Below are 25,486 nucleotides of genomic sequence, written 5' to 3' on the forward strand. Positions count from 1 at the left end.
GAGGAATATTCAACTCATTGTACTTCCGGTCGCACTGATTGACTTTGATCATGGAAACGGAGAAAAATACAGATGTTTCGAACTATCTGAAAGCTTTGAAAGAAGCAAATTCAGACAATGAAAAGTTTGCAGCCTTATTAATGGTATGTAGAGTTGCAAAATTCATTGATAACACATAAAAGCCAATATATGCATATGTCATGCAATTTCGCGATAGCAATTGTAAACAAAAACTACTAACAAATATAGTTTTTTTGATAAATCATAATAGTTTTAAAAAATAATTATAATCTACCAAAGAAAGACTATGATAAATTGTACAAATATTTATTTTGCCTGAAACGTTCTGATTTTGCTAATTATGAAGTCATGGCTTACTCCAACTTAGTAACATTTTTTTTTTTTACTTTTGCCCACACCCTTCTCCAACAATGAATTCTTAGATTAGAAAAAGTGTAGTGTGATAATTATTTAAATAACTGTATACAAAGTCACTATGTATAACTGGCTAAATCACAAAAATTATAGTTTTATATCTACCCAGTGTTTGAAATTGGCCCCAGCTCGATAGCTCTAGGCTACCTGATTTCAGCTCGGGCTACCAATTTTCTGCAGAAACTAGCCTGACTGGGCTACCGTTTTTTCCTTATGTGAATAAAAAATAACAACACACCAATATTAAACTCGAAGCATTGTGTTTTGTATGCTCATTACTCAAGAATACATCCTACCAGGAGACTCCAGTGACTAAGTCGCCTTGGCAATGGCGAAAGTTAAAAAAATGATCAAAAAGCGAAATTGCTCTGCGATTCAGGGCTGCAAGCCATGAGCTGAATGTTTGTTTATTCATTTAATGTATATAAACACATGTCAAGAGTAACAAACGCCCGAAGTGACAAGTGATTATCGATCTGTTTCTAACCAGTAACTGTGTCCATTAGCAGCAGTCAATCTCAATCATACAATGTTGTCAATGACTCTGCCCATTACGTAAATAAACGGATAACTTTCGCAGATATCGCTAACTATGATGGCTGAGAAAAACAATAATGCTAATATATCAATATCAAATTCGGTATTTTATGTTTTTCATTTAAATATATTTTACTTATTAGCTAAAATTAAAACAAAGATATTTAAGTTTTAAATACATAACAGAAAATTAACATTTTACTAACATTGTCTCAAATGAGTGTGAAACAGGTGCCCGTTTACTTCCTGACATATTTAATCAAAGTGAAAGTTGAACTGTTTGACACAGTTGTATCATTGTCAGTGTACAGTACAGTAAGGTTCTACATACCTTCGAACTGCTATGCCATTTATATTAAAGATCAATTATAGGAATATTGGCAATAGAAACATCAAGTTTTTTGTTTTTATGTCCGGAACTTGTAATTGAAACTGAAAGTAGAAAAGAGAAAAATGTCATTGCACAATCGCTAGTGCATATTCGGATGCATTGAATAACAGAATTAATAGTACATGCATAATTCTTATTATCCATTAAATAAATGTTATGTTCAACAGTCAGAAAATATTTTTCTCTCTTTTTTTACCTTTTTGAAATCTTTATCATGTCTCCCCCATTCATGGGGAGACATATTGTTTTTGCCCTGTCCGTCAATCAGTCAGTCAGTACATCACACTTCGTTTCAACTCAATAACTATAGAACGATTAGACCCAGGAATTTCATATTTGGTATGTTAGTTGGTCATGACTAGTAGATGACCCCTTTTGAGTTTTGGGTTACTAGGTCAAAGGTCAAGGTCGCCATGACCTTGAGGTGAAGAAACCGTTTCTGCTCAATAACTTAAGATCCTTTGGGTCCAGGAACTTCATACTTGGTATGCTAGTTGTTCATGACTTGTAGGTGACCCATTTTTTGGGATCAAAAGGTCAAAGGTCAAGGTTACCTTCAGGTAAAAAACGATTTTTATTGCAGTGACCTTTAGCTTAATAATTTATTTACTTTAAAAAATAAATGGGGGTGGAGGGGGGGGAGCGCGATTTTTTCAGTCTGCGCCTTCTTCCTCAAATGTCGGCTTGGGGTGAGCCCTCAACACTAATTCAATTATTTGATGCATTGTCAAGATTGAGGTACATTTATTGAATTAGTGAAGCTCACAAACAAGAAACATGGAACAACATCACAAAACTCCTCAAACAACACAGTGCATCTATACGGTATAAAAAATCTAGGTGTGTATACCAAGGATTGTTAGGTACCGCCTTGGAACAGTCAGTAAAATGTAAATTTACTGGGGGGTTTAAACCAGTTTACATGCACAAACCTCACTCTTATCCCAACAATCCTGAATAAAGAAAAAAAAACGTAAACGTAAACCTTATCAAAGTATGCATTAATATTCACTCAGTATACCAGCTATATTGGTATATACCAAGTTATTAAAATGCAACCCTGTCTATTAAAATGCAACCCTGTCTTTAAGGATGAGAGTGGTCTAGTGGTATAGGTGTCCACCCCTCACCCAAGAGGTTGTGGGTTGATCTCCCCAAGGGGTACTTTCTCCTGGCCTCTCATAAAGGACACAGTATTGGTTTCTGCCCAGGAAATGGACTCCAAAGTGATCTTATAAGCTAACAGCTTTCATCACAAACGAGCTTAAATAAATTAGTATGAAACAACCCTGTCTTTATAGTAAACACACAATACATTCTTCCACTCTATGGCTTTTCCCTTTTTAGTTTGAGCCAGGCACATCACTCAATCCATTACACATACATGTAGGTACATTTAGACATACTCCAGTCTCATCTACTTTTTCATATATTTGAAATTCTACATGAGGCCTAAAAAAAAATATGTCTGTTTCGGGTAACCCCACCCTACCTATAAAAATGCGCCGACCCTAACTATTTTTTTCCGTTTCTGAGCAAACAAAAATATTTGTTAGCGAATAGAGAGTTACGAAGGGCGGATAAATGCAGATTTTAATCAGAATTATTGTTTATATGATGAAACAAAGTCAGGCAATGACAGTAATGTAGGAAAGACTGCCATGTGCAAGAAAACACTCTGAACTTACGACAGATTTTGAAAAAAAAAATCCCTACCTACCCTACCTAGAAATTTTGGGAAGGTTACCCTAAACAAACAATTTTTTTTTTTTTTGGCCTGATAACTAACATGGCACATGCTGATATCTAGTTGAAACATTACAGGTGAATTTTGCTTTTAACAGTTGATAAAACTTAAAAAATATTTTTAGAAGTTAAGGTACATGTATGATAGTCTTAACTCATTACTATGAATTTGTGTTAGGCTCCATAGGGCCATTATAAGTGAAAATGAGTGTCAGAAGCATGGACTTTATTACATCTAACTCTTGGACATTTGTCTGTTATTGTGACAGCTTTTGTTCCTTCAACTTTCAGGTTGCAAAAATAACAAAAAGCGACAAATGTGACATAGAAGTTAAAAGACAAATATTGGATGCTGTTGGGAGTAAATTCATCTCCAGACTATTGAAAACAAGTAAGTTTTTTAAATTGCTATTTTACTGGTAAATTTGCCTATCTTGCTCTGGGGTTTCCACACAAGTAGATTTGTTTAAGTTTGTATAGTTATTGAAACAGTAAACTCAATCAATTCTACTTGTGATTTCAATATTATGCACGAGAGGGAGGCTGTCCCAAATGTAAGACGAAATTGTTTTTTTGAATTTTCCCAGGTAACCAGTACTGTTGGTTTGCTGCTGCATGAAATTGTTATGTATAATTGTAACTTACCGCTTATCATGATGCTGTTGTTGTTTTAATGTCAAAAGCTGTCTGTCTGTAGAAAAAAGGGAAATTTGAGTTGGGGTGTTATACCAGAGGTTTACTTTTCAGAAAATGTACCAGCAGATTGCCCGGCCAACATTTACAAATCAGTGGCATTGTCAGTGTTATCAGCTCTCTGCACAGACCAACAAGTGGTACGAAGAAATAGCTAGAACTGTCACAGTAGTCTCATATAGTTTTAAATAGCAGTTTTGAAAAAAAGATGGTGTAAGCATTTAAGGACTATTTTTTTATTATTCTTAAACAAATAACTGATTACTGTGATTATTTAAAATATAGTTTCTTAAAATATCTTTAAAATCTTTAAATGGTGAAATGTGTGCCTTAGCCCATTAGGTGTTTAATGGGTTGATTCGCACGTTTGTGCCTGCCCCCTTTGGCTGCCTTATGGGTTGATCCACACATGTGTGCCTGCAGCTATTGGCTGCTTTATGGGTTGATTCGCACGTTTGTGCCTGCCCCCTTTGGCTGCCTTATGGGTTGATCCACACATGTGTGCCTGCAGCTATTGGCTGCTTTATGGGTTGATTCGCACATGTGTGCCTGCGTCAATTGGGTGTTTTATGGGTTGGCCAGCAAATGTGTGCCTGCGTCCATTGGCAGCTTTATGGGCTGATCGGCAAATGTGTGCCTGCGTCCATTGGCTGCATTATGGTTTGATACACCCATGTGTGCCTGCGCCTTTTGGCAGCTTTATGGGTTAGTCAGCATGTGTGTGCCTGTGCCTTTTGGATGCTTTATGGGTTGATCCGCAGATGCCTGCTCCAATTTGGTGCTTTATGTGTTGATCGGCAGATGTGTGCCTGCGCCCCTTGGGTGCTTTATTGGTTGATCAGCACATGTGTGCCTGCATATTGGGTAGATCTGCTCGTGTGTGCCTGCGCCCATTGGATTTTTTATGGGTTGGTCTGCCTGTGTATGTCATCCTGACTTAAAGAGTATTTGAGGGCTTAAGCATCATTCTCATGAATACATGTACATCATTTGTTTTTTATTTACATTACAGGCTGAGAGTCTAGTATTAAGAGAAAATGTGGCATGTTTCAACAACATAGTTGTTACAAACCCAAGGTTAGTTATTTGTGCTGTTTTAAACATGTGTAAAGTTAAACTGTATATTATCCATGAATATAGTACAAACTAAGTTACTATCAAAAGTCCTGTATATGTTAAGGATGACACATTGAAACTAAATAAATAAATCATAGAAACAACAACATTATCAGAACGATTGTTTTGATACAATGATACAATCAATTCAGTTTAAATTCATTAGCAAAATCAGCAAATGATTATACATGCCTTTGGTTAAAAACAAACAATCAGTTATATTAACAAATATTAGAGAATAATATTAAATCCAGATTTGATACATGTATTACACAGTATTTTTTATTAAACCTTACATTTTTGCCAGTGAGGGAGACGTTGACGGTGAACAGCTGATAGATGACACGTACGACTGTTTCAACAGTCTCAGTCAGTCCCTGACTGGCCTTGAGACCATGCTGGCCGCCGGCACTGTGGCAGCTTTCTGCGATGTTGTTGTTACACAAACATTTGGTGAGAGACCACATCAAGAAATCAGTGTTATGATCATTGAGATAAAATAAATTGTTTGTTTTCCATACATAAACTGATTGCTTTGCATCAAGGATGAAATATGTTTAAGCATATTCTCATCACTTCTGCACTAGGTTATGAAAAGATGCATGATCTGGCCCCAATTTCTTGAAAGTTTTTAATTGTAACAAACTTGAGTTACTTATTTTATTAAGCCAAAATTCATACTTGCTCTTGATTTTACTGAATAAAAATAAGTTAAATGCGACGATCATGAAGATAATTTCCTTTGAAAGTTTTAAAACCTCTTAAAAATATTATAACTACACAACTTGTATAGATACAAAAATAGTGAGATAAGCTTAATCTTGTTATAAGAGACTTGAGATGTTCTGAGAAACTAGAGTCTTATCTCAAGTTATCTGTTGATCTCAGACTCTCATCTAGCAATTGGGACAGATTTCGTGATTTATCTCAGTTGCAAGAATTAAAAATAATAAATGTTCTCCCCCAGGTTATGAGAAGCCCCACAACCTGATCTGCTGCATGTAAATGTTACCTCTTTTTCCTCAGGTTATGAGAAGCCCCACAACCTGATCTGCTGCATGTAAATGTTACCTCTTTTTCCTCAGGCTATGAGAAGCCCCACAACCTGATCTGCTGCATGTAAATGTTACCTCTTTTTCCTCAGGCTATGAGAAGCCCCACAACCTGATCTGCTGCATGTAAATGTTACCTCTTTTTCCTCAGGCTATGAGAAGCCCCACAACCTGATCTGCTGCATGTAAATGTTACCTCTTTTTCCTCAGGTTATGAGAAGCCCCACAACCTGATCTGCTGCATGTAAATGTTACCTCTTTTTCCTCAGGCTATGAGAAGCCCCACGACCTGATCTGCTGCATGTAAATGTTGCCTCTTTTTCCTCAGGCTATGAGAAGCCCCACGACCTGATCTGCTGCATGTAAATGTTGCCTCTTTTTCCTCAGGCTATGAGAAGCCCCACGACCTGATCTGCTGCATGTAAATGTTACCTCTTTTTCCTCAGGTTATGAGAAGCCCCACGACCTGATCTGCTGCATGTAAATGTTACCTCTTTTTCCTCAGGTTATGAGAAGCCCCACGACCTGATCTGCTGCATGTAAATGTTACCTCTTTTTCCTCAGGTTATGAGAAGCCCCACGACCTGATCTGCTGCATGTAAATGTTACCTCTTTTTCCTCAGGCTATGAGAAGCCCCACGACCTGATCTGCTGCATGTAAATGTTACCTCTTTTTCCTCAGGCTATGAGAAGCCCCACAACCTGATCTGCTGCATGTAAATGTTACCTCTTTTTCCTCAGGTTATGAGAAGCCCCACAACCTGATCTGCTGCATGTAAATGTTACCTCTTTTTCCTCAGGTTATGAGAAGCCCCACAACCTGATCTGCTGCATGTAAATGTTACCTCTTTTTCCTCAGGCTATGAGAAGCCCCACGACCTGATCTGCTGCATGTAAATGTTACCTCTTTTTCCTCAGGTTATGAGAAGCCCCACGACCTGATCTGCTGCATGTAAATGTTACCTCTTTTTCCTCAGGTTATGAGAAGCCCCACGACCTGATCTGCTGCATGTAAATGTTACCTCTTTTTCCTCAGGTTATGAGAAGCCCCACGACCTGATCTGCTGCATGTAAATGTTACCTCTTTTTCCTCAGGCTATGAGAAGGCCCACGACCTGATCTGCTGCATGTAAATGTTGCCTCTTTTTCCTCAGGCTATGAGAAGCCCCACGACCTGATCTGCTGCATGTAAATGTTGCCTCTTTTTCCTCAGGCTATGAGAAGCCCCACGACCTGATCTGCTGCATGTAAATGTTACCTCTTTTTCCTCAGGTTATGAGAAGCCCCACGACCTGATCTGCTGCATGTAAATGTTACCTCTTTTTCCTCAGGTTATGAGAAGCCCCACGACCTGATCTGCTGCATGTAAATGTTACCTCTTTTTCCTCAGGTTATGAGAAGCCCCACGACCTGATCTGCTGCATGTAAATGTTACCTCTTTTTCCTCAGGCTATGAGAAGCCCCACGACCTGATCTGCTGCATGTAAATGTTACCTCTTTTTCCTCAGGCTATGAGAAGCCCCACGACCTGATCTGCTGCATGTAAATGTTACCTCTTTTTCCTCAGGTTATGAGAAGCCCCACGACCTGATCTGCTGCATGTAAATGTTACCTCTTTTTCCTCAGGTTATGAGAAGCCCCACGACCTGATCTGCTGCATGTAAATGTTGCCTCTTTTTCCTCAGGCTATGAGAAGCCCCACAACCTGATCTGCTGCATGTAAATGTTGCCTCTTTTTCCTCAGGCTATGAGAAGCCCCACAACCTGATCTGCTGCATGTAAATGTTGCCTCTTTTTCCTCAGGCTATGAGAAGCCCCACGACCTGATCTGCTGCATGTAAATGTTACCTGTTTTTCCTCAGGTTATGAGAAGCCCCACAATCTGATCTGCTGCATGTAAATGTTACCTCTTTTTCTTCAGGTTATGAGAAGCCCCACGACCTGATCTGCTGCATGTAAATGTTACCTCTTTTTCCTCAGGCTATGAGAAGGCCCACGACCTGATTTGCTGCATGGTGTCGTGCTTTGGGCCAGACACCTGGGACGGGATTGAATGGTCCTACCATAAGTACGTCAACTTCCTTGGCAAACAGTTTGTAGAGGATGAGGTATGTACTCGTGGTTAGGCCCCTTTTGAAAGCAGCAGATGATTTGTATATACATGTATGTATTTGTGCTTAGTTACATGTATTCATTTGTTACTCGCATTAAATCATAAAGAATGAAAAATTGTTTTCTCACTCTGACAGTATGAAGGTAGCTGGTTTGAATCATTACTTACATAAGTTACATTATTATGTGATAGCATTTTGTCTAACATACCTTAGATTTCATATCCTACTCATGCACATGTAACATTGTATATTTACTGTACCTACTGCTTCAGAAAATATACATTCTTAATTGAGTAGTCATGCAATACAAGAATTCATGAAACCAGTTTTAATAGGAAAACTTAAAAAATGATCAAAACAACTTTTCTGTAACAAGTTTCAGAAAGTGTTATATTAAATGGCAACAATTGAAATTACGGTATTTGTAAAATTATTTTTGATGCATAATACATTTATAAGAAAGAGGAACATTTTGGAAAAAATGTTGAAATTGAGAATGACATCATTTTATTTTATAGTTATTTAAAAACAAGTGTACTGTTAAACAAGAAAATGTGTAATGTTTGTAATAAACTCCAAGCAAGCAATATCACCCAATAAAAGATGGTTTGGTTTACATGCTGGATTGTGGAATCCTCTTTCTCATTATCATAGTATATAAAAACTATTTTCAGAGTATCCATAAGTTTGAAATGTGTAAAACGCTGGTGTTCCTTTTGTCTGCTGCTCCAAATGATAAGGTAAGTAATATGGGAATAACCATGTATTGGTCACCACTTGTCACTAACACAATCTGTTGACAAATAATAGGTTTATAATTACATGTAGTAAATAAATTATTATCAATGGAGTAACTGGAACACATGCAGTTGAACACCGCTATTCCGAACACTGTTTATCCGAAATTATCGCTATTTCGAAAGTATTTTTCGGTCCTGATTTTACAACTTCTTTGTTTAACTTATTTTTTGGTCTTTATTTCGAAAACGCTATTCTGAAGTAATCGCTATTCCGAAGTAAATATAACGCACCCGATTTGGTTTTTCACACCTATTTATCAATTCTTATTTCGAACTCGATCAGGTCGAAGTTTTTTCACACCATTCTGTGAATACACTCAAACATTGGCTTGAGGTGACAATGGAGCACAATTAGCGCTTGTTAAAGAATGGCATTGAACACGCGTATGGTACAAACATCGATTTCAGAAAATTAGGTGATGTAGTGTGTACATAATGGTTAACTTAATCTTAATATCATTTGATAATGTCTATCTCATCTGATTCGATCGCCGCATTGCTCACTCGACCCGCCACCGAACAATCAGAATGCATACATGTGTTGTCATTTTTTAAAAATGTTAATTCCAAACACCGCTATTCCGAAGTAATTTGTTGGGGTCCCTACGATTTCGGATTAATGGTGTTCGACTGTATTCGAAGAGTTGCTTAAGTGGCATTTGCAGCTGGTTTTTTACATACACATTCAACATTTCCATAAAGATACTGAGTGGAAATGATGTAAAAAAAGAATCGAGAGTAAAAGTTGTTTGATCAAAGCAATTATAGAAACATGTTTGAATGTACAGTGTACATGGAAAAAAGATTGGTCTGCTTTTTGTAAGTGCCAAGCAGTGCATCACTTGCTCAATTATCTTGAACAACGACTCTGTAACAATTTTTCTGATAGTTGTGGATATATTTTTATGTTCTCTTTACAATACCTACATGTATGTTGGGCAGACATATTGTTTTTCTGTCTGTCCATAAGTATTGCACCTACTTTCATGAAACTTCATAGAAACGGTGGTTGGCTTGGTAAGTTGTGTTCCTGCAATTTGCGGATGAAAAATAGTTATGACCCATGAAAAATTAAAATAGTCTGCAAAATACTGTGTTGCTAGAAGCTATTTAAGTATTGCATCTACTCTTTATGAAATTTCTTAGTCGGTTTAAAATGCACATGCTCTTGTTGTTAATTCAAAAAAAAGGCATTTGACTGTTCCGGTATCAGGACAATGTCTTGGTGTATTCATCATGTCTGTCATATTTCTTTGAGTTGAAATATTTTTTGACTTCAAATAAACTTATTTTAGTCTCATTTAAATATCACCCCAGGAGGAAACTGTGGAGCCTCCATGGATCAGACCGATTGTCCATGGCCTTGACAACATCATGCGGAGTAAGATAGGTGAGTAAGAGGACTGGCTACTTCAATCACGATGTCTTCTATATTTTAACTGTTTAATAGTTTAACTTTATTGTTCAGTCATAGGCTGTTATTGGGTGCATGTCTACCTGGCATTGTAGCAAACATTTTAAAATCACAGTAAATCAATAGATTACCACCAATCTGACAGTCATGCAAAAAAACAATTATTATGTTAAAAGTTCAATTGGATTTGATAAGCATCCAAATTCAGGTTAAATAAAATTCACAATGTATGTACAGGCTCAGAGCAGCATGAGCCGGCCCTGGATCTGGTGTCCAGGTGTGTGGGATCTACTCTCTCCAGCCTCCGTACACACCTGACTTCAAAACTGTTTTTAACATTCTCATAATGCACTGACAGGCTCAGAGCAGCGTGAGCCGGCCCTGAAGCTGGCGTCCATGATGGTGCAGGTGTGTGGGATCTACTCTCTCCAGCCTCCGTACACACCCGACTTCAAACTGTTCCTACTCACCACTCATCTCTCTTGTGTTGAGGTCAGAATGGTGCTGGAAGACACAGATCTCACACAGGTATACAACTTGCTAATACGGATAAGAAACTTCCTTGTCTGTTTAGCATCTTTACTTTTCTAAGATTGTTTGTTCTATTTTTGTCATTTATACTTGTTGCTGCTTGTTTTACAAAAATGTTTATCTATGCCCATTACTCAATAAAGTTAATGATATTAAGCTGGAGCTAAATACAGGTGTTGCTTGTTTCAATATTCATTTAGCAAATAGTTACGGGTACATGATCTCCTGTATATCTTTACTTGTAAATCCCTGCCCTTTGACCAAATGAAAATAAATGACAGGTATTGGTATCCACTCGCATTGTTCCTGTTAGCTTTTGGTACTGCTTCTTCTACACCTGTATTAATTAAGCAATCCTGCTAAAACAATTTGATCTGAAAATAAAACAATTTGATCTGAAAATTTTGAACATGTACTGATTTAAGTATATCATTCTCATACACCAGAATGATGATGCTATGTGTTCCACAAAAACTGGTAGATTTATCATTATCAAACCTCTGATGAATGAGAATGAAGAATATTTGAAACTATTATTTAGTTGAGAGATTTCAATTATCCTGCAGGTGATGATAAATACTTTTGACAAGTGGTTTGACAATATACCGTACTACTTTCAACTTTTCTCATGTGTAATTTCTGCTGATCCATTTAACCCCTCTCAGGCAAACACCAAAGGGAGACTACTCTCATCATGCTACACTTACCTGGAGAATGTGATCAACCATCTGTCGTCTGGTCCACCGCTGGACCTTGAGGAACGGCAGGTTGTTCAACTACACAGCGCCATGGTGGGTGCGTTCGGGGCTGTTATACACTTTCTCAAGAGGGTGGCACTCACACCAGAACTTCAGGTCGGTAGATTTCAATGTGAATTTCTGGGGTTAATATTTTGAAAAATCTGAAATATATAACTGGTCATTGACAAAGATTAGCTGTAAACCCTTAGTAAGTGATTTCACATTGTCCAGGGTTTAATGCAAGGAGTTGCCAAATGAAAATATGTTATACCTTCTGGCAAATTTCAAACCTGCATTTGAACCCGTCTGCCGTAAAACAACTTAAGTTTTATAAAGAAATCAGTCCTTGTAAAGTTAGACTCTTTATGTCCCCAAAATGCAATTAATACATGTGAATCATAAACTTTATTTGAATTATCCAGTGGAACAGTATCCTGCTGGCAACGGTGCGTGTGTTAGGAGCCTGGATGGCGGAGGAGACCGCCGCACTCCGAGAGGAAATCTACGATCTCATTCCCTTCCTTGTACAACTCAGGTAAATATCACAGAATTATGTGTCTTTAGGTTGAGTCATTTCACGGACAGACACTTTTATTAGCTGGTCTTATTATCGAGAAACAAAAAATTGAGAAACAAGAAATGTCCAAGAGATTGTCATGGCCTTGGTGTTGGTGATTGGGTGCAAAATCTTTAACCTTGGTCATGATTCTAAAACCTTTCAAAATATTCATATGAAACTTTGTAGTGGTCTTACCATTGACAATAACCACATGAATAGAAAAGCCCATAACCATTGTTTTAAAGGGGCTGGACTCGGTATGATGAATTAGTGAAAAAAAAAAGAAAATTGTCGAAAACTGACATAAACTTGGTGTACAATGCATTGAAACTTACTAACTGAAGTACCACATAGTTCACAATTAATTTATTTTTTGCAGTTTTTTCGTATTTTTCCATTAAAAAAAGAGAACTAGGTATGTCTACCTAGTAGAATTCATTCCTTATGCATGATTGGCTAGTAGATTTTATCACGTGATATAATCAAATTAGGTATACAGCTTATTCCAACCATTTAGGATAAGCCTTCGTAGCACAGTGGATACAACAGTGGACTGCAATTTCGGCGTCACCGGTTCGAAACCCAGTCTCCGACTTGATTTTTTTTTTACATTATGATTATGGTATTTTTTTTACAATTATAATATCAAAGAGTAAAACATTTATTAAATAATTGCCCTGAGATTCGTTACAGAAAGAAACTTTTTTGGTGGCAATCTGGTGCTAAGTCCCTTTAATAATTGTCTTGGTGCCAATCTGGTGTAAAGTCCCTTTAATTAAGGATTAAAATTCGACATGTTGCATTTTATTGGAGTATGGTATGCAATGGGGCTGTTCAAAATGGGTGGAGTCAGAATTTAATACTTATATTTACATTCATTTAAATCTACATTTCTGCTAAAATAAATTGATTATTCAAGAGCATTTTCTCTTTTTTCTTTCTCTCGTTGTTCTCAACGGTGGGTAAATTAGAACAGCTATCGTAACCTAATTTTATACCACAATGAATGCACAGATAAAATAGTTCCTTATTTATATGTTTACTTTCTATCTTTTCAAGGTCAAGAATATTATAAATACGTATTATTGCATAAAATGTGTGTTTTCGGTCCGTTATCGTGGTGTATTAAAACGCAAAAACCCGGGCGTTATCTATAGAAAACGTGCATTATTCAGTAAATTCACGTGCCGTTAATGCCCGTTTTTTTGTTTTACTTATGCGCTCTCAGGGTCCGCATCATAACAATGAAGGCTGAGCGACCTGGTTTCTGACCGAAAGTTGGTCAACGATGCAAACTTTTGCACAAAAGCATATTTTAGCATATATAATGTAGCTGCATACAAATACCAAAACATGAAATAAACCACATATAACTTACATATTTTCTACTGAGTTGTCTTTCCTGGCAAGCTAATGTGTTTACTAAATAGTTTTTTCTGCAATTATTTTGACTATTAAAAGCACTAAATTATGTCTAAAACGACTAACTCCTCCGAACTTTAGTTATTTCTGTCAATTTTATTCAGAACATACGACTTTATATATGGACATGATTCCATTACGTCGTATGCAATGAACAAAGAAATTTCAAATATTTTTTTCTCTGATGCTAAGATGCTGTACATTTTATCAAGAACATGTTTACAAAATTTATTTTCAGGCTTAAATTAGTTATCAAAACAAATAATGGTTAAAATAGCTGTTCCATCCATCATGAAATCATCTATATTAAAATTAATCAAATTAACATTGCTTATCTTGTTTTAACTGCTTTACTGCAGATAACAGTTTTGCATGTTGCCAATAATTTTACTACGATTTCATTGAAAAAATAGTTCCATAGTAAATATGCCCCGCCCATTAGTATTATTGCGCCCAATGACAGGACAGAAGTATCCAACAAACCCACGCGATTTCGATGGAAAATGCCATTGCACTTTATACAGATAAAATTTGAAATTTGAAATTGATAAACAACAACCATCGTTAAGGAATGAAGTGTTAATGTAAATATTAATTGTCTTGGTGCCAATCTGGTGTATAGTCCCTTTAATAATTGTCTTGGTGCCAATCTGGTGTATAGTCCCTTTAATAATTGTCTTGGTGCCAATCTGGTGTATAGTCCCTTTAATAATTGTCTTGGTGCCAATCTGGTGTATAGTCCCTTTAATAATTATCAAGTTATGCCCCTTGATTAATCATCAAGGTACTTTCAATGGAAGGGTGAATGCGAAAAGGTTCTAAGTGACATTAAATAAAGAAGCAGATAGAACCTTTTCGCTTTCACCCTTAATATGGACGGAAAAGAACAAATAGTATTTTTCTTGATAAAAATTGATAATTTACTTATCATTGATTTGCAGTAAAATGTGCATTCCCCCATCAAATAAACCCGACTGTAAAGATGCTTCAACCGAGACAGTGAAAAGTGATCTTAAACTTGATAGTAATGAAAATATAGCTGATGCAACTAGTAGCTCAAATACAGAACAACCAGTCAAACAGGACAAATCTGAAAGTGACACAGTGAAAAATGGTGAAAGACAATCTAATGGCAGTGAAACAGAAGGGAAAGTGGTTGAAATGGACTGTGATAGTGGACCAGATAGTGAGAAGAAATCTGAAAGGGATCAAAACCTAGAGGATATTACTAAACCAAGTATTGATGTAGAAATGAAATCCAATGGGAACACTTTAGACATAAATACTGTGATAGACACTCATACTGAAGTTGAGGGGGAACCAGACAAGACTGGACCAGAGACAAAGTCTCAAGGTGTGTCAACAGATGCAGAGAATGAGGATGGGTACACAGACGCAATGCAGGAGAGGGTTAGAGATGCTAACCTTGAGAAAGACATCCTCACTGAGGAAGAGTTGCAGGAGCTACATGTTAAAGGTAATGAATTTACGTTTTTCTTAGCATGTAGGAAGACTTACTAAGAGGATGATGTGTAAAGTGCTTGAAATTCTTTAACCAGATATAACAATGCAATATTTGGTAAAATATAGGATTTCAAGGTTATTTCCAGTCTGAGAGAAAAATGCCTTTCAATGAACTCTTTTAAGCATGCAGGACATTTTGTCTGATGTCTATGTGGCTCCAGTAGGACATTTTGTTGACTTATAGGACAAAATAAAGTCATCAACAAATTTTTGATATGGCCTAAAAAAAAAATTGTTTGGTTAGGGTTACATCCTTAAAAAAAATAGGTAGGGTAGGTAGGCTTTTTATTTTTTTTTTATTTTTTTTTTTTATTAGGTTTTATATAAGAATATAATTTTCATAATTGGAGAATGGTGTTAAAGCTATCTTCTGTACAAGCATTTAAGGTTTAAACTTAATATTAAAAAGCAATTAAAAAAAAAACGAAATATTTTTTTTTTTTTAGTTTTTCATTTTTTTTTCAAACTGACTATAAAAACGGTAGGGTCGGCGCCTATTCCGTAGGTAGGGTCGGGTAACCCGAACCAAATGTATTTATTTTTTAGGCCTATTCTTGGCCTTCATACTTTTAGTTTTTTTATGTATAAATTGTTGGAAATGTATTTATTGTACTGGCAAAAAAAAAAAAGTTTTTGTGGACACTGGTGTTGATACGCCAGAAAATTTCGTGTTAACGCAAGACAAATTACAGCAGCAATTTTCCATTATCTGATGTGTTTCACACTATTGTTTGTAGTAATTTGTTGATTTAAAACGTGATGTACATAAAATTAATTGATCTCACATTGAATTAATTGATATTCACAAATTTTGCAAAGTGATGGTGACAAATTTAAAATTCAGCATGTTTAAAGGATTGCTTATCAAATTTAAAACCCCATTATAATGGCGAAAACGAAAAACAGGACCTTGAAAAATTTAAACAAGCCACATGTAAGTCGTTTAAAATCGAGTAATTACAGACGTAAGATTTAATTTATCTCCATTTCTACTTTATAGCTGACATCCTGCACTACCTGTTACCTGGCCTGTGTCACCTGACAGCAGAGGAAGAGCCACGGAAGCTGTTGTTGGAGAGTGGGGCTCTGGGTGTGCTTGATTTGTACATGTGGAGGGCCTGGGAACGCTTGATCACCCACGGAGCCAGGGGCAGGGAAACACTGGTTAGTCAGTCATATCTCAAAAAATAAAAGTTAAAGTAACACTCTTATTCAAAATCAATGCATACACATGTATAATAAACATAAATATTGTCTGATAAACCTTAAACTACTTACTAAATAATGCATTTATAGAAAATATTAATTACTGATAACAAGATTGTAACCGTGTATTTAATAGCTGAATACGCAAAAATATTAAATGATTGATGAATGCTAAAAAATTTACTGTGGTCTACTATAGCCTCATAAGGTAGAAATACCATGTTTTATGCTCATTTTGTTCAAATCAAAATAGGTATCCTTCATTAGAACCATTGTTTTCGACATTTATTCATCCTTTTTGGAATAATAAAGCAATAGTATTAATTGTGGTAAATCTCATGTGGGAGTAAGAGTGCATCTTTTATACTTGTGACACATTGCATATAACATGTGTTTTTTTCCCAATCAACCTTCTATCAAATCTTTGTTTTTTTTTATATGTAAATCATAATCACATCTGGTTATGAGCCTGTGAACAGTGTAAAAAATACGAAGAATTTAAGGTAAATGCATCAACTATGATGGGATATTTTGACATATTGCAGTCCTGCCTTGTGATCCTGTGCAACATATTCCTGAACTTGATCATCGTTGAGCCGGCTGTCGTACCCGAGAACAAGGAATTTTCTCATATCCTTCTATTGGTTGTCAAAGGCATCCATCTCATAGGTTTGTTAATTTTTATGGAGATTGTTATCATGAAGAAATATGTTACACCTATATTTAGGGCTATTCCAGTAAAACATATAAACCATGGGGGGAAGGCAATTATTTAAATAGTATAAGGGTGGGTGGCTTTTTTCGTTAATTAGACCCCAAAAGATTAAAATTTCTTCTTTCGGGGGGTGGTATAGTTTAAAAGTGCCTTCCCTTTGGGTGTTATATTTTTAAAAGGAATAGCCCTTAGCAAGTTGACAATGTTTTCATTATCATAATGTGGCATAATCTTTAACTTTGGCCATAACAAAAAAAATAAACATATTCACTTGAAACTTTGTACACATGTTATCCATGACAAAATGCACATGTGTAGCAAGGCAGGTAACTCTAGTAGTAACAGGCGTATAGTTATTCTTGTCTAAAGTCAAGTAAACCATAAACTTGGCCATAACTCAATAATCATTGAAAATACTCACATGAAACATTCTACACATGTCCCCAGTAACAGTATGCATAGGTGTAGCAAAGCACATAACTCTGAATTTCATAATACTTGAGTTATGTCCCTTTTTCAATTGATAAAAAGCAGGCAACATTTGGGACTCTCTTGGCAGAAGTCTTAATGGCTTCCAAATAATATATTTACATGTATTTATTTTGTCAATGCTTTCAATATTACGTAAATCAAATCTCACTCAAGCGAATGTCTGTGCCATGTTTTTATCTGAAGCACTATCTCAATTGTGTGTATATTCCCAGAACATGAAGACAAGCTGTTAGTGCTGTGGTCCCATCTGATCACCCTAGGACTCATGTTGATGAGAGCACTCAATAAAACTGCAGGTATGTCTCACAATTTAACACCATTTTGTGTCAGTTAATCACTATTCATTGCTTATAACCATGTTAAGTGCTTCAAAGAGCTTGGACAGTGATAAATTAAACTCTTGCTAGGATTCCCTAAGTAAACATATTAGATTTAAGTTCTATTAAAAAAATTATTACTGTTATTCCAGGAGACTTTCTAGAGCCTGAGAGTATCAAAAAGTTTTACCAGTCGTCTGTTCGCTTCCTGAGCGGGGCTTACACAGCGCGACACAAGAAGAAGGGAGCCGTCCTTGACATTGTTGAGCCGTACAAGGTCGTCTGGGAACAGATCTCACAAACATGGTTCCTTAGCATGCAAGGTAGGCTAAGAATAATTGTTGAATTAAGATTATTTCTAAAAATGTTATGATTATACAATTCCTTAACAAGTTATATGTATGTTCTAAGGCCTTCTCTTGTGAAAGAAATGAACTTATTTTAATTAATATTATTTTAGATCTATCTATTGTTTGTTTTGTCTGAGATTGTCAGAATATTCCAGAATATAAAAAATCTAAATTAAACATCATCGGCATCTTAGGAAAGCCTTTTGCGAGGCTTTGTAATCTTGAACCATGCCATGCGGTCCCTAAAGAAAGCTGAATCAATGCTAAATGCTCCACAAGATGATTCCGCAACTCTTCAGCATGTTCTGCTATATTTCCGCAACCTTTCGGCACGATTGGGAGACATTTAGGAGTCAATTTCAGAACTAGTGGCATTCTTCCGTGTCGGCCTGTGGCTAGTAGTTTTCAGCATTAAACTGCAACTGTTCAGTTGCCACTCTGCGAAATACATGTGGAGTGTGCCTGATGGCAAGGCTTCACCCATTTTATCGATAAATGATCCCGAAATTAGCAAAAATTTATGGGCAACCCTTCTGCAAAGCATTCAGGCTGTATTGAACAGCTGCCTTAAACCACCGAAAAACATGAACTAATATAATAAGACACATGATATTCTAAAAAGCATGAAATGATAGAATATGACACATGATATTCTATAACGGATAAAACTATCTATTTTCAGCGTTTGCAGCTTGTATTCCCCTGTATGGGGAGTTGCCGGGCCTGATATTGGCATCATCCTGGCTGCCTTCCATGATCAAGGTCATCTCAGATGTCAAACGTAAGAGGGATAATGTTAGATTCTCTGATTGGAGGCTGTTCTTGTATTAGGAACAATATACCTGACGTTGAGCCATCCCGATATATTCATTATTGTTAACTAGACTTACTAGTCACACATTAACCCTTGAGAAGGAAATGCTCATAAAGTTTGATTTAGTATTGTATTTTTGGGTTAAAGCTGCACTCTCACAGATAAACCATTTTATGCCCCCCTTCCAAGAAGAGGGTTATATTGCTTTGCACATGTCGGTCAGTCCGTCGGTAGACCAAAGCTTGTCCAAGTGATAACTCAACAATTCCTGGAAGTATGGTCATCAAACTTGACATGAAGGTTGGGCCTGACCAGTAGATGAACCCTATTGTTTTTTGGGGTCATTGGGCCAAAGGTCAAGGTCACAGTCACACACCTTAAATGATGAAGAGTTGTCCGAGTGATAACTCGACATTGCTAGCACCCATAGCCCTCAAACTTGACTTGGAGGTTGGGCCTGACCAGTAGATGACCCCTATTGATTTTAGGTCATCGGGTCAAAGGTCAACGTCAGTGACCTTGAAGGCAAACTTAACAATTCATTGACCTATGGTCATCAAACTTGACATGAAGGTTGGCCCTCACTAGTAGTTGACCCCCTTTAGATTTTGGGTCCTCGAGCCAGAGTTCAAGGTCAGGGCAACCTTTAATGCGAAAAAGTTAGCAATACTTCTCCCAGTGATATCTCAACAATGTCTGGACCTATGATCATCAAACTTGACATGGAGGCTGGGCCTGACCAGTATATTTTAGGAGTCATTGGATTAAAGGTCAAGGTCACAGTGACCTCGAACAAAAAAAGCTTGTCTGTGTGATAACTTGACAATGCCTGCACCCATGGCCCTCAAACTAGACATTCAGGTTTTTGGTGACCAGCTGATGACTCTTATGGATTTTGAGGTCATAGAGTCAAAGGTCATGGTCATAACATACTCTATCCTCACACTTTGAATGGTCATAATCTTGAAACTGCCTCAACGGCATCCAATGTCGGTGACAAATCAGCTGTCATTTCAGTCCATGCAAATTTCATTCAATTGTCTATATAATCGTGACAACATGGCGCTCAGGGGGAGCATAATGTTTGACAAACATCTCTTGTTTATTTTTTGTCTTGGAAAGAGCAAATTTTTGCGTGAATGTCTGCAAACCAATGATATAAGATTGCTGACAAAAAAATCAGATCGTAGATTTTCATATTTCTGTTCGAAAATTAATGTTTTCTGGCTTAAACCGTTACTAATGGTTTAAGAAAGATGCATAAAACATCAATTTTTTAACTTAAATATAAAAATCTGCAATCTGATTTTTTTGCCAGCAGTCTTATAAAATTGGTTTCCAGGGATTTTCGCAAAAAAAATGTTCGTTCCAAGACAAAAAAAAGAAAAGTTGTCAAAACATTCAATCTGTGAGAGTGCAGCTTTAAATGATAGGATATTAGCAAAGGCAGTCGTAATTTGATTTAGGCGTTTTATCAATTTGCATGTCTTATCAGAGTATAGAAATATGTGTATATTAACAGAAAAAATAATGGGTTTAGTTTTAACTTGTTTATTTTACAACGATTGTGAAACAAGTTATAACAACATTATATTTATCACCTTCGCTTTGGCATGGTGTAATACAAAAGTGTGATCTTGTGTTGTGAGGGAAACCGGAGTACCCTTAGGAAACTCACTTGCCCGGCTTAGTGACCACAAACCAGTCAGTTTTTTCAAGTTAAAGTTATTTTAAGAGATTACCTCATTTCTATAGGGAGACATATTGACATGATATAAATATGTGAAGGAAGAGGGTGCCTTCCGGTGTTAGCTTGTATGTTTCTATACAAAACACCTTATTTATTGAGGTTAGACGTAGGGTTTCAAGTGTTTTGATTTCAGTTGAGTTAATCTCAACAATAATGTCTATGTTTAATTGATGTTCACTGATAATATTTATCATATTTCAATCTTGTACAGCAAACACAGTTGCCGAGGAGACAAAGAGCTGTTTCCAGTTGCTATTGACAACACTTGCCCGGGAGAACAAAACTGCACGTGCTGTGATCAAAGACAAGGGTGGGGATGCACTCAACAGGTCAGCTGTCATAATAAATATAATGTCTTTTAAAGCTGCACTCTCACAAATTGACTGTTTTGACAACTTTTTTATTTTTTGTCATGGAACAAACCTTTTTTCTCGTAAACATGTATGACTCAATTGAAGGCATTGATGCCAAAATAAGTCAATACTGTCAGAGTGCAGCTGTAATGTTTTATGTTTAATCAAATTATTGCTGTCCGTGTTTTCACAAATGGGACATACTCAATGGATTGTGACAATTAGGTTATTTGTCAATTGTTTTGTACGTACATTAAAATTTTGTATTTTCAAATTTTACTTATCCCCAATGGGTTCATTTTATGCCCCCTAAAAAATGGTTGTAGGCATTTAGAGATTCTCTTATCGTCTGTCCATCTATCCATCTGTCTTGAGAACTTATGTGACTTTCACAGATGATCTAGCTAAGTTCACTACTTTTGTCCTTCTGTAAGTTGAGTTATATTTACTTATTTGGTCTTGTGTTTGCAGTCTGCTAAACATATTGCCCATGAGCGTAAATATCTACCAACCTGTATTTGTGTATAACATGTATATTAATATTACTGGATATTATTTTCAGGTTTTTCAAGTCAAGAGAGTTCAACAACACATTGAATGCTTCCTGAATAGTTGTATGACCGGAGGATTTGGAAGTATTGTGACTCCATGTGTATGGGATCATGCATTTATTTATTATAAATTTCCTTTATTGGAACAGTTTGTTAATGATTGATTTTAATTTTCTCTTGAATGAGAGAAGATTGGGCTGAATGATGCAGTCTGCTCACAGCTACTGTCAGGGCAGGATATTGTAATGGGCCCAGGTTTTTCAAGATAGGGTCTCTGTGACGTAGTTGATGTTAGTAGTTTGTCAACCTTGTATTAGACTTCTTCTTAAAAATACTGTTGGTTCGTAACTTTCATTTAGTATTTATGACATTTTTGTGAACCAAGTCATACATGTAAAATCTATGTGAATATAACTTTACCGAGTTTTGCTGATGAATATAATTTTACATTGTTGTGGTGAATTTTAATCTTGCAAAAATTTTGAAAATTGACCAATGCCAAACAAGTGCGAAATAAGAACCTCATAAATTTAAATTAATTTGCAGTTAATATTTACCAGAAACACCAACCCTAAACACTTCATGAAGAGTCTGACAAGATAGAAATCAAAACCATTGAAACAATTCCATGTATTTGTTGATATCTATAGATGTTTGTAACGACATGCGGTATATGATCTGTTGTTTTTATACATGTGTAAGCACTGATGATGCATCAAGGCCATGTTGATTCACTGAGACATAATTCTAAGTGTTCAAAGTAGCTCATTTGATCATTTTGTGTATTGTATTTAAAGCAATTGAAATTACACTTCATTGGAATCATCTCCTTAATAGTACTTTCATTCTGTCAAGGTTATTCAGCGTGAGAATCTATTGAAATTCAAGTTGATGTGCATTTGATGATTTAAGGAATGTTTGACTAAATTAAACAATTATGAATAATTGGTTTATGGTGACATCACTGACATGTATATGTCAAGAGCATGGTGACTATGGCGTGGTCATTTTTCATATCAACCTTGTCATATATACATTATTGAAACGTTTAGGTTAAAAAATATTGATTTAATAAATATACATTGAAACAACACATAATAAACACATATCATGATAAGGATTGGAAAGATAGCTGAAAGCTAACATTATAACATCTCTCCTATGGGGAAGGTTAAAAAGTATACAGAGCAGAATACAAACATGTCTAACTCTCCTATTCTATATATGTTGCATTTTAGTAAGTATAATTTAAAAGGACCATTAACTCAGTGTAAAATTGTGTAGTAAATGAAAATTTAACTTTGTTTAAAGTCTTCATTTTAAGCAAAATATTGCCTTCCGATGTAGCATAAAGGACGTAATTTATCACGTGGTATACATACACTGGAACTGTTATTTTCTGTAATAAAGCTGGTTTCAATATTTTTAGATACAAATGATGAAAGTTAAGCATGAGTCAAGCTCTTCAAGACTGACAGATTTTCTTGCTAAGTAAGATGAATTTGACATTCTGTCGGTTCCGGTGCGGACATGTTGTCATTATTTTGTGATTGTTATTTTTTTGTCATTTTGATAGGTTTTGCTGTGGAGTGTTTTGAATTTTTAAAACATTGTTAAACGTATATTTTTCTCTAGTATTTACTGTAAATGTCTTTAAGATTTTGAAGTTTTCTACCATAGATGTTGATACATGTGTAAATACTGTTTGTTTTTATATTAACAGACTGTTATTCAACAAAACTTGCATATCAGTATTAAATTACCAGCAATGCAAATCTCATACTGTAGTTATTTTTACCGTTATCATATGAGCACAGGTCATTCCAAACATTGAATTTCTTATAAAATAATTTCATCTATCACATAACAATTCTCTGACTGTCAAACTATTTGATATATTGAATTGAAAAATATTATGGTTTATTGAAAGTCAGCACAAGTTCACATGGTATGCACCAGTCAATTGTAACCACCGCCCCTCGTATACTGGGGATAGCGGGGGAAATTGGCAGTGTTTTTACCTGTCATTCACCCCGCAGTGCCAGCTGAATGCGGTGGCTTGTTTTCACTCCAAATATATTGGGGAATGGGCCTTACCTAGGTATTCCCAGGTGCGGGGGCATTTGGCGGGGATTTTTCCAGCAGTTTGTCCCCACAGGGCGAGGCTTTAACCCGGGATTTTCTGGGGGGGGGGGGCGTGGTTACAATTGACTGGTGCATTAAGATGTTATGTCAGAAGCAACATACATTTTTGTTTTTGTTTAAACATGATGTCAAACTCAAGAACTGTGAATTTGACAAACAACTATTTAAGGGGATGATGCATGCCTCATTTTTTATTTGAAATTCCAAAAAAAAATTGTGACAGCTAGTGGATTAAAAATTGTAAGAGGATTGATTACAATGTTATTGAAATAAACATAAACCCTTCCATTACCACAAGCAAACAGTGTTTTGAAATGTGGACTTATTTACTTATACAGTAACGTTTACATGAACAAAACAAATAATGATGTGTGTTTTTTTAAGTAAATAGTTTTTGATATTAAGCTTTGGCTATTTTCAACGAATGTCAAAGTGATCCATTTTTAACAGTATTTTGTCCTAGTTATATATATCTCTATTACCATGGGCCTGTTAGCCTGGGCTATATTTATAAAATTTCTTAAATCATTTCCTATCTTAAGTTGATTTTTTAAAATTTTCGAAGTCAAATGAAAAGAAATGTATAAGTGTTTTTAACAATAAAGGATGTTTTTCAATAAGGTCAATAGAAATAATTTCGGAAATTCTTTACATTTTATTTCATATGACTTGAGATAATAAAATTAGGAAAGTGACTTAAGTTATGAAAGGACTTAAGACGTTTTATGAATACCGCCCCAGGTCTATAGGTCTGTGCTTTTACCAGCTGGTAATTCTATGAGCCTCAGTTAAAGGTCACTGACCTTTAATTTCATGTTTTTATTTTATTGGTGGTTAAGAATGAATTATTGCTGGTTTCCTGTTTTATAAGTGTTTCTTGTTACGTTTTTGGGTTGATGTAAGATGATTTTAGATTATTAATCGAGTAACGGCTCATAAGTGCTAGGATGATTAATCTTTAATGACACCAATTAGGTCACATCTGGAGGTACGTCAGTGGTTATCTGATGATCATCTGAAGTTCGTAACATTGAATAATGGGGCCATCTTATGACTTATATCTTAAACACAAACTATTAGATCAAGAACATAAGTTTAAAGCTTCACTCTCACAGATATACCATTTTTGTCTTGGAAAGGGCTAATTTTTCCATACATTTCTGCAAACCAATGATTTAAGATTGCTGACAAAAAATCAGATTGTTGATTTTCATATTTCCGTTTGAAAATTTATGTTACTGACGGTTTAAGAAAAATGCATAAAACATCCTTTTTGGAACTTAAATATAGAAATCTGCCATCTGTTTTTGTTTTTTTTTGTCAGCAGCTTTATATAACTGGCTTCCATGGATTTTCGCAAAAATTAGCTAGTTCCAAAACAAAAAATAAAAATGTTTTCAAAATGTTAAATCTGTGAGAATGCAGCTTTAAAATGAAGTGGGTTTCACAAACTAGATCAAAGGTTTACTTGAAAAATCAAATAGACTGGCATATTGACCTATAAAGTATATGTAATATGTTTCGAAATGGATAGTATACCTGGTTAATTAAAAAAGGTGGCCATAATAATCAGCCTCTTTAAGTATGAGATTAACATGGGCTATATTGCGGGCTCTGTGAATGGGCTTTTAACACTGACTTTGTTGATTTTTGTATATTTTATGAACTTTGTTGTCTTTTTGTATGAAGAATTAAATGTGATAAAACCCTGTCCCGTTT

At 35.8% G+C, this 25,486-nt stretch overlaps 1 protein-coding gene across 1 annotated transcript; it reads left to right on the forward strand.

The window, feature by feature from the left end:
* Window positions 1-16: 16 nt before the first annotated feature.
* Window positions 17-25,479, forward strand: LOC128243460 (uncharacterized). The gene is made up of 19 exons (XM_052961251.1): window positions 17-143; window positions 3,401-3,500; window positions 3,857-3,942; window positions 4,815-4,879; window positions 5,226-5,371; window positions 7,951-8,078; window positions 8,759-8,824; window positions 10,202-10,274; window positions 10,657-10,826; window positions 11,495-11,683; window positions 11,992-12,104; window positions 14,492-15,027; window positions 16,075-16,238; window positions 16,826-16,949; window positions 17,700-17,783; window positions 17,957-18,127; window positions 18,837-18,935; window positions 20,930-21,047; window positions 21,634-25,479. The coding sequence occupies exons 1-19, from the start codon at window positions 51-53 to the stop codon at window positions 21,677-21,679; spliced, it is 2,571 nt and encodes an 856-aa protein (XP_052817211.1). The 5' UTR covers window positions 17-50; the 3' UTR covers window positions 21,680-25,479.
* The last annotated feature ends 7 nt before the right edge of the window (window positions 25,480-25,486 follow it).

Source organism: Mya arenaria, chromosome 8, assembly GCF_026914265.1.
Source record: "Mya arenaria isolate MELC-2E11 chromosome 8, ASM2691426v1".
NCBI classification, from domain to species: Eukaryota; Metazoa; Mollusca; class Bivalvia; order Myida; family Myidae; genus Mya; species Mya arenaria.

What these genes read in the sequence shown, in the direction of transcription:
- LOC128243460 (XM_052961251.1), top strand. Translation starts at nt 51, where the DNA reads ATGGAAACGGAGAAAAATACAGATGTTTCGAACTATCTGAAAGCTTTG. An exon ending in ATAGTTGTTACAAACCCAAG is followed by an intron (nt 4,880 to 5,225) that starts GTTAGTTATTTG and finishes CATTTTTGCCAG; the next exon opens with TGAGGGAGACGTTGACGGTG. An exon ending in CCAGGGGCAGGGAAACACTG is followed by an intron (nt 16,239 to 16,825) that starts GTTAGTCAGTCA and finishes GACATATTGCAG; the next exon opens with TCCTGCCTTGTGATCCTGTG.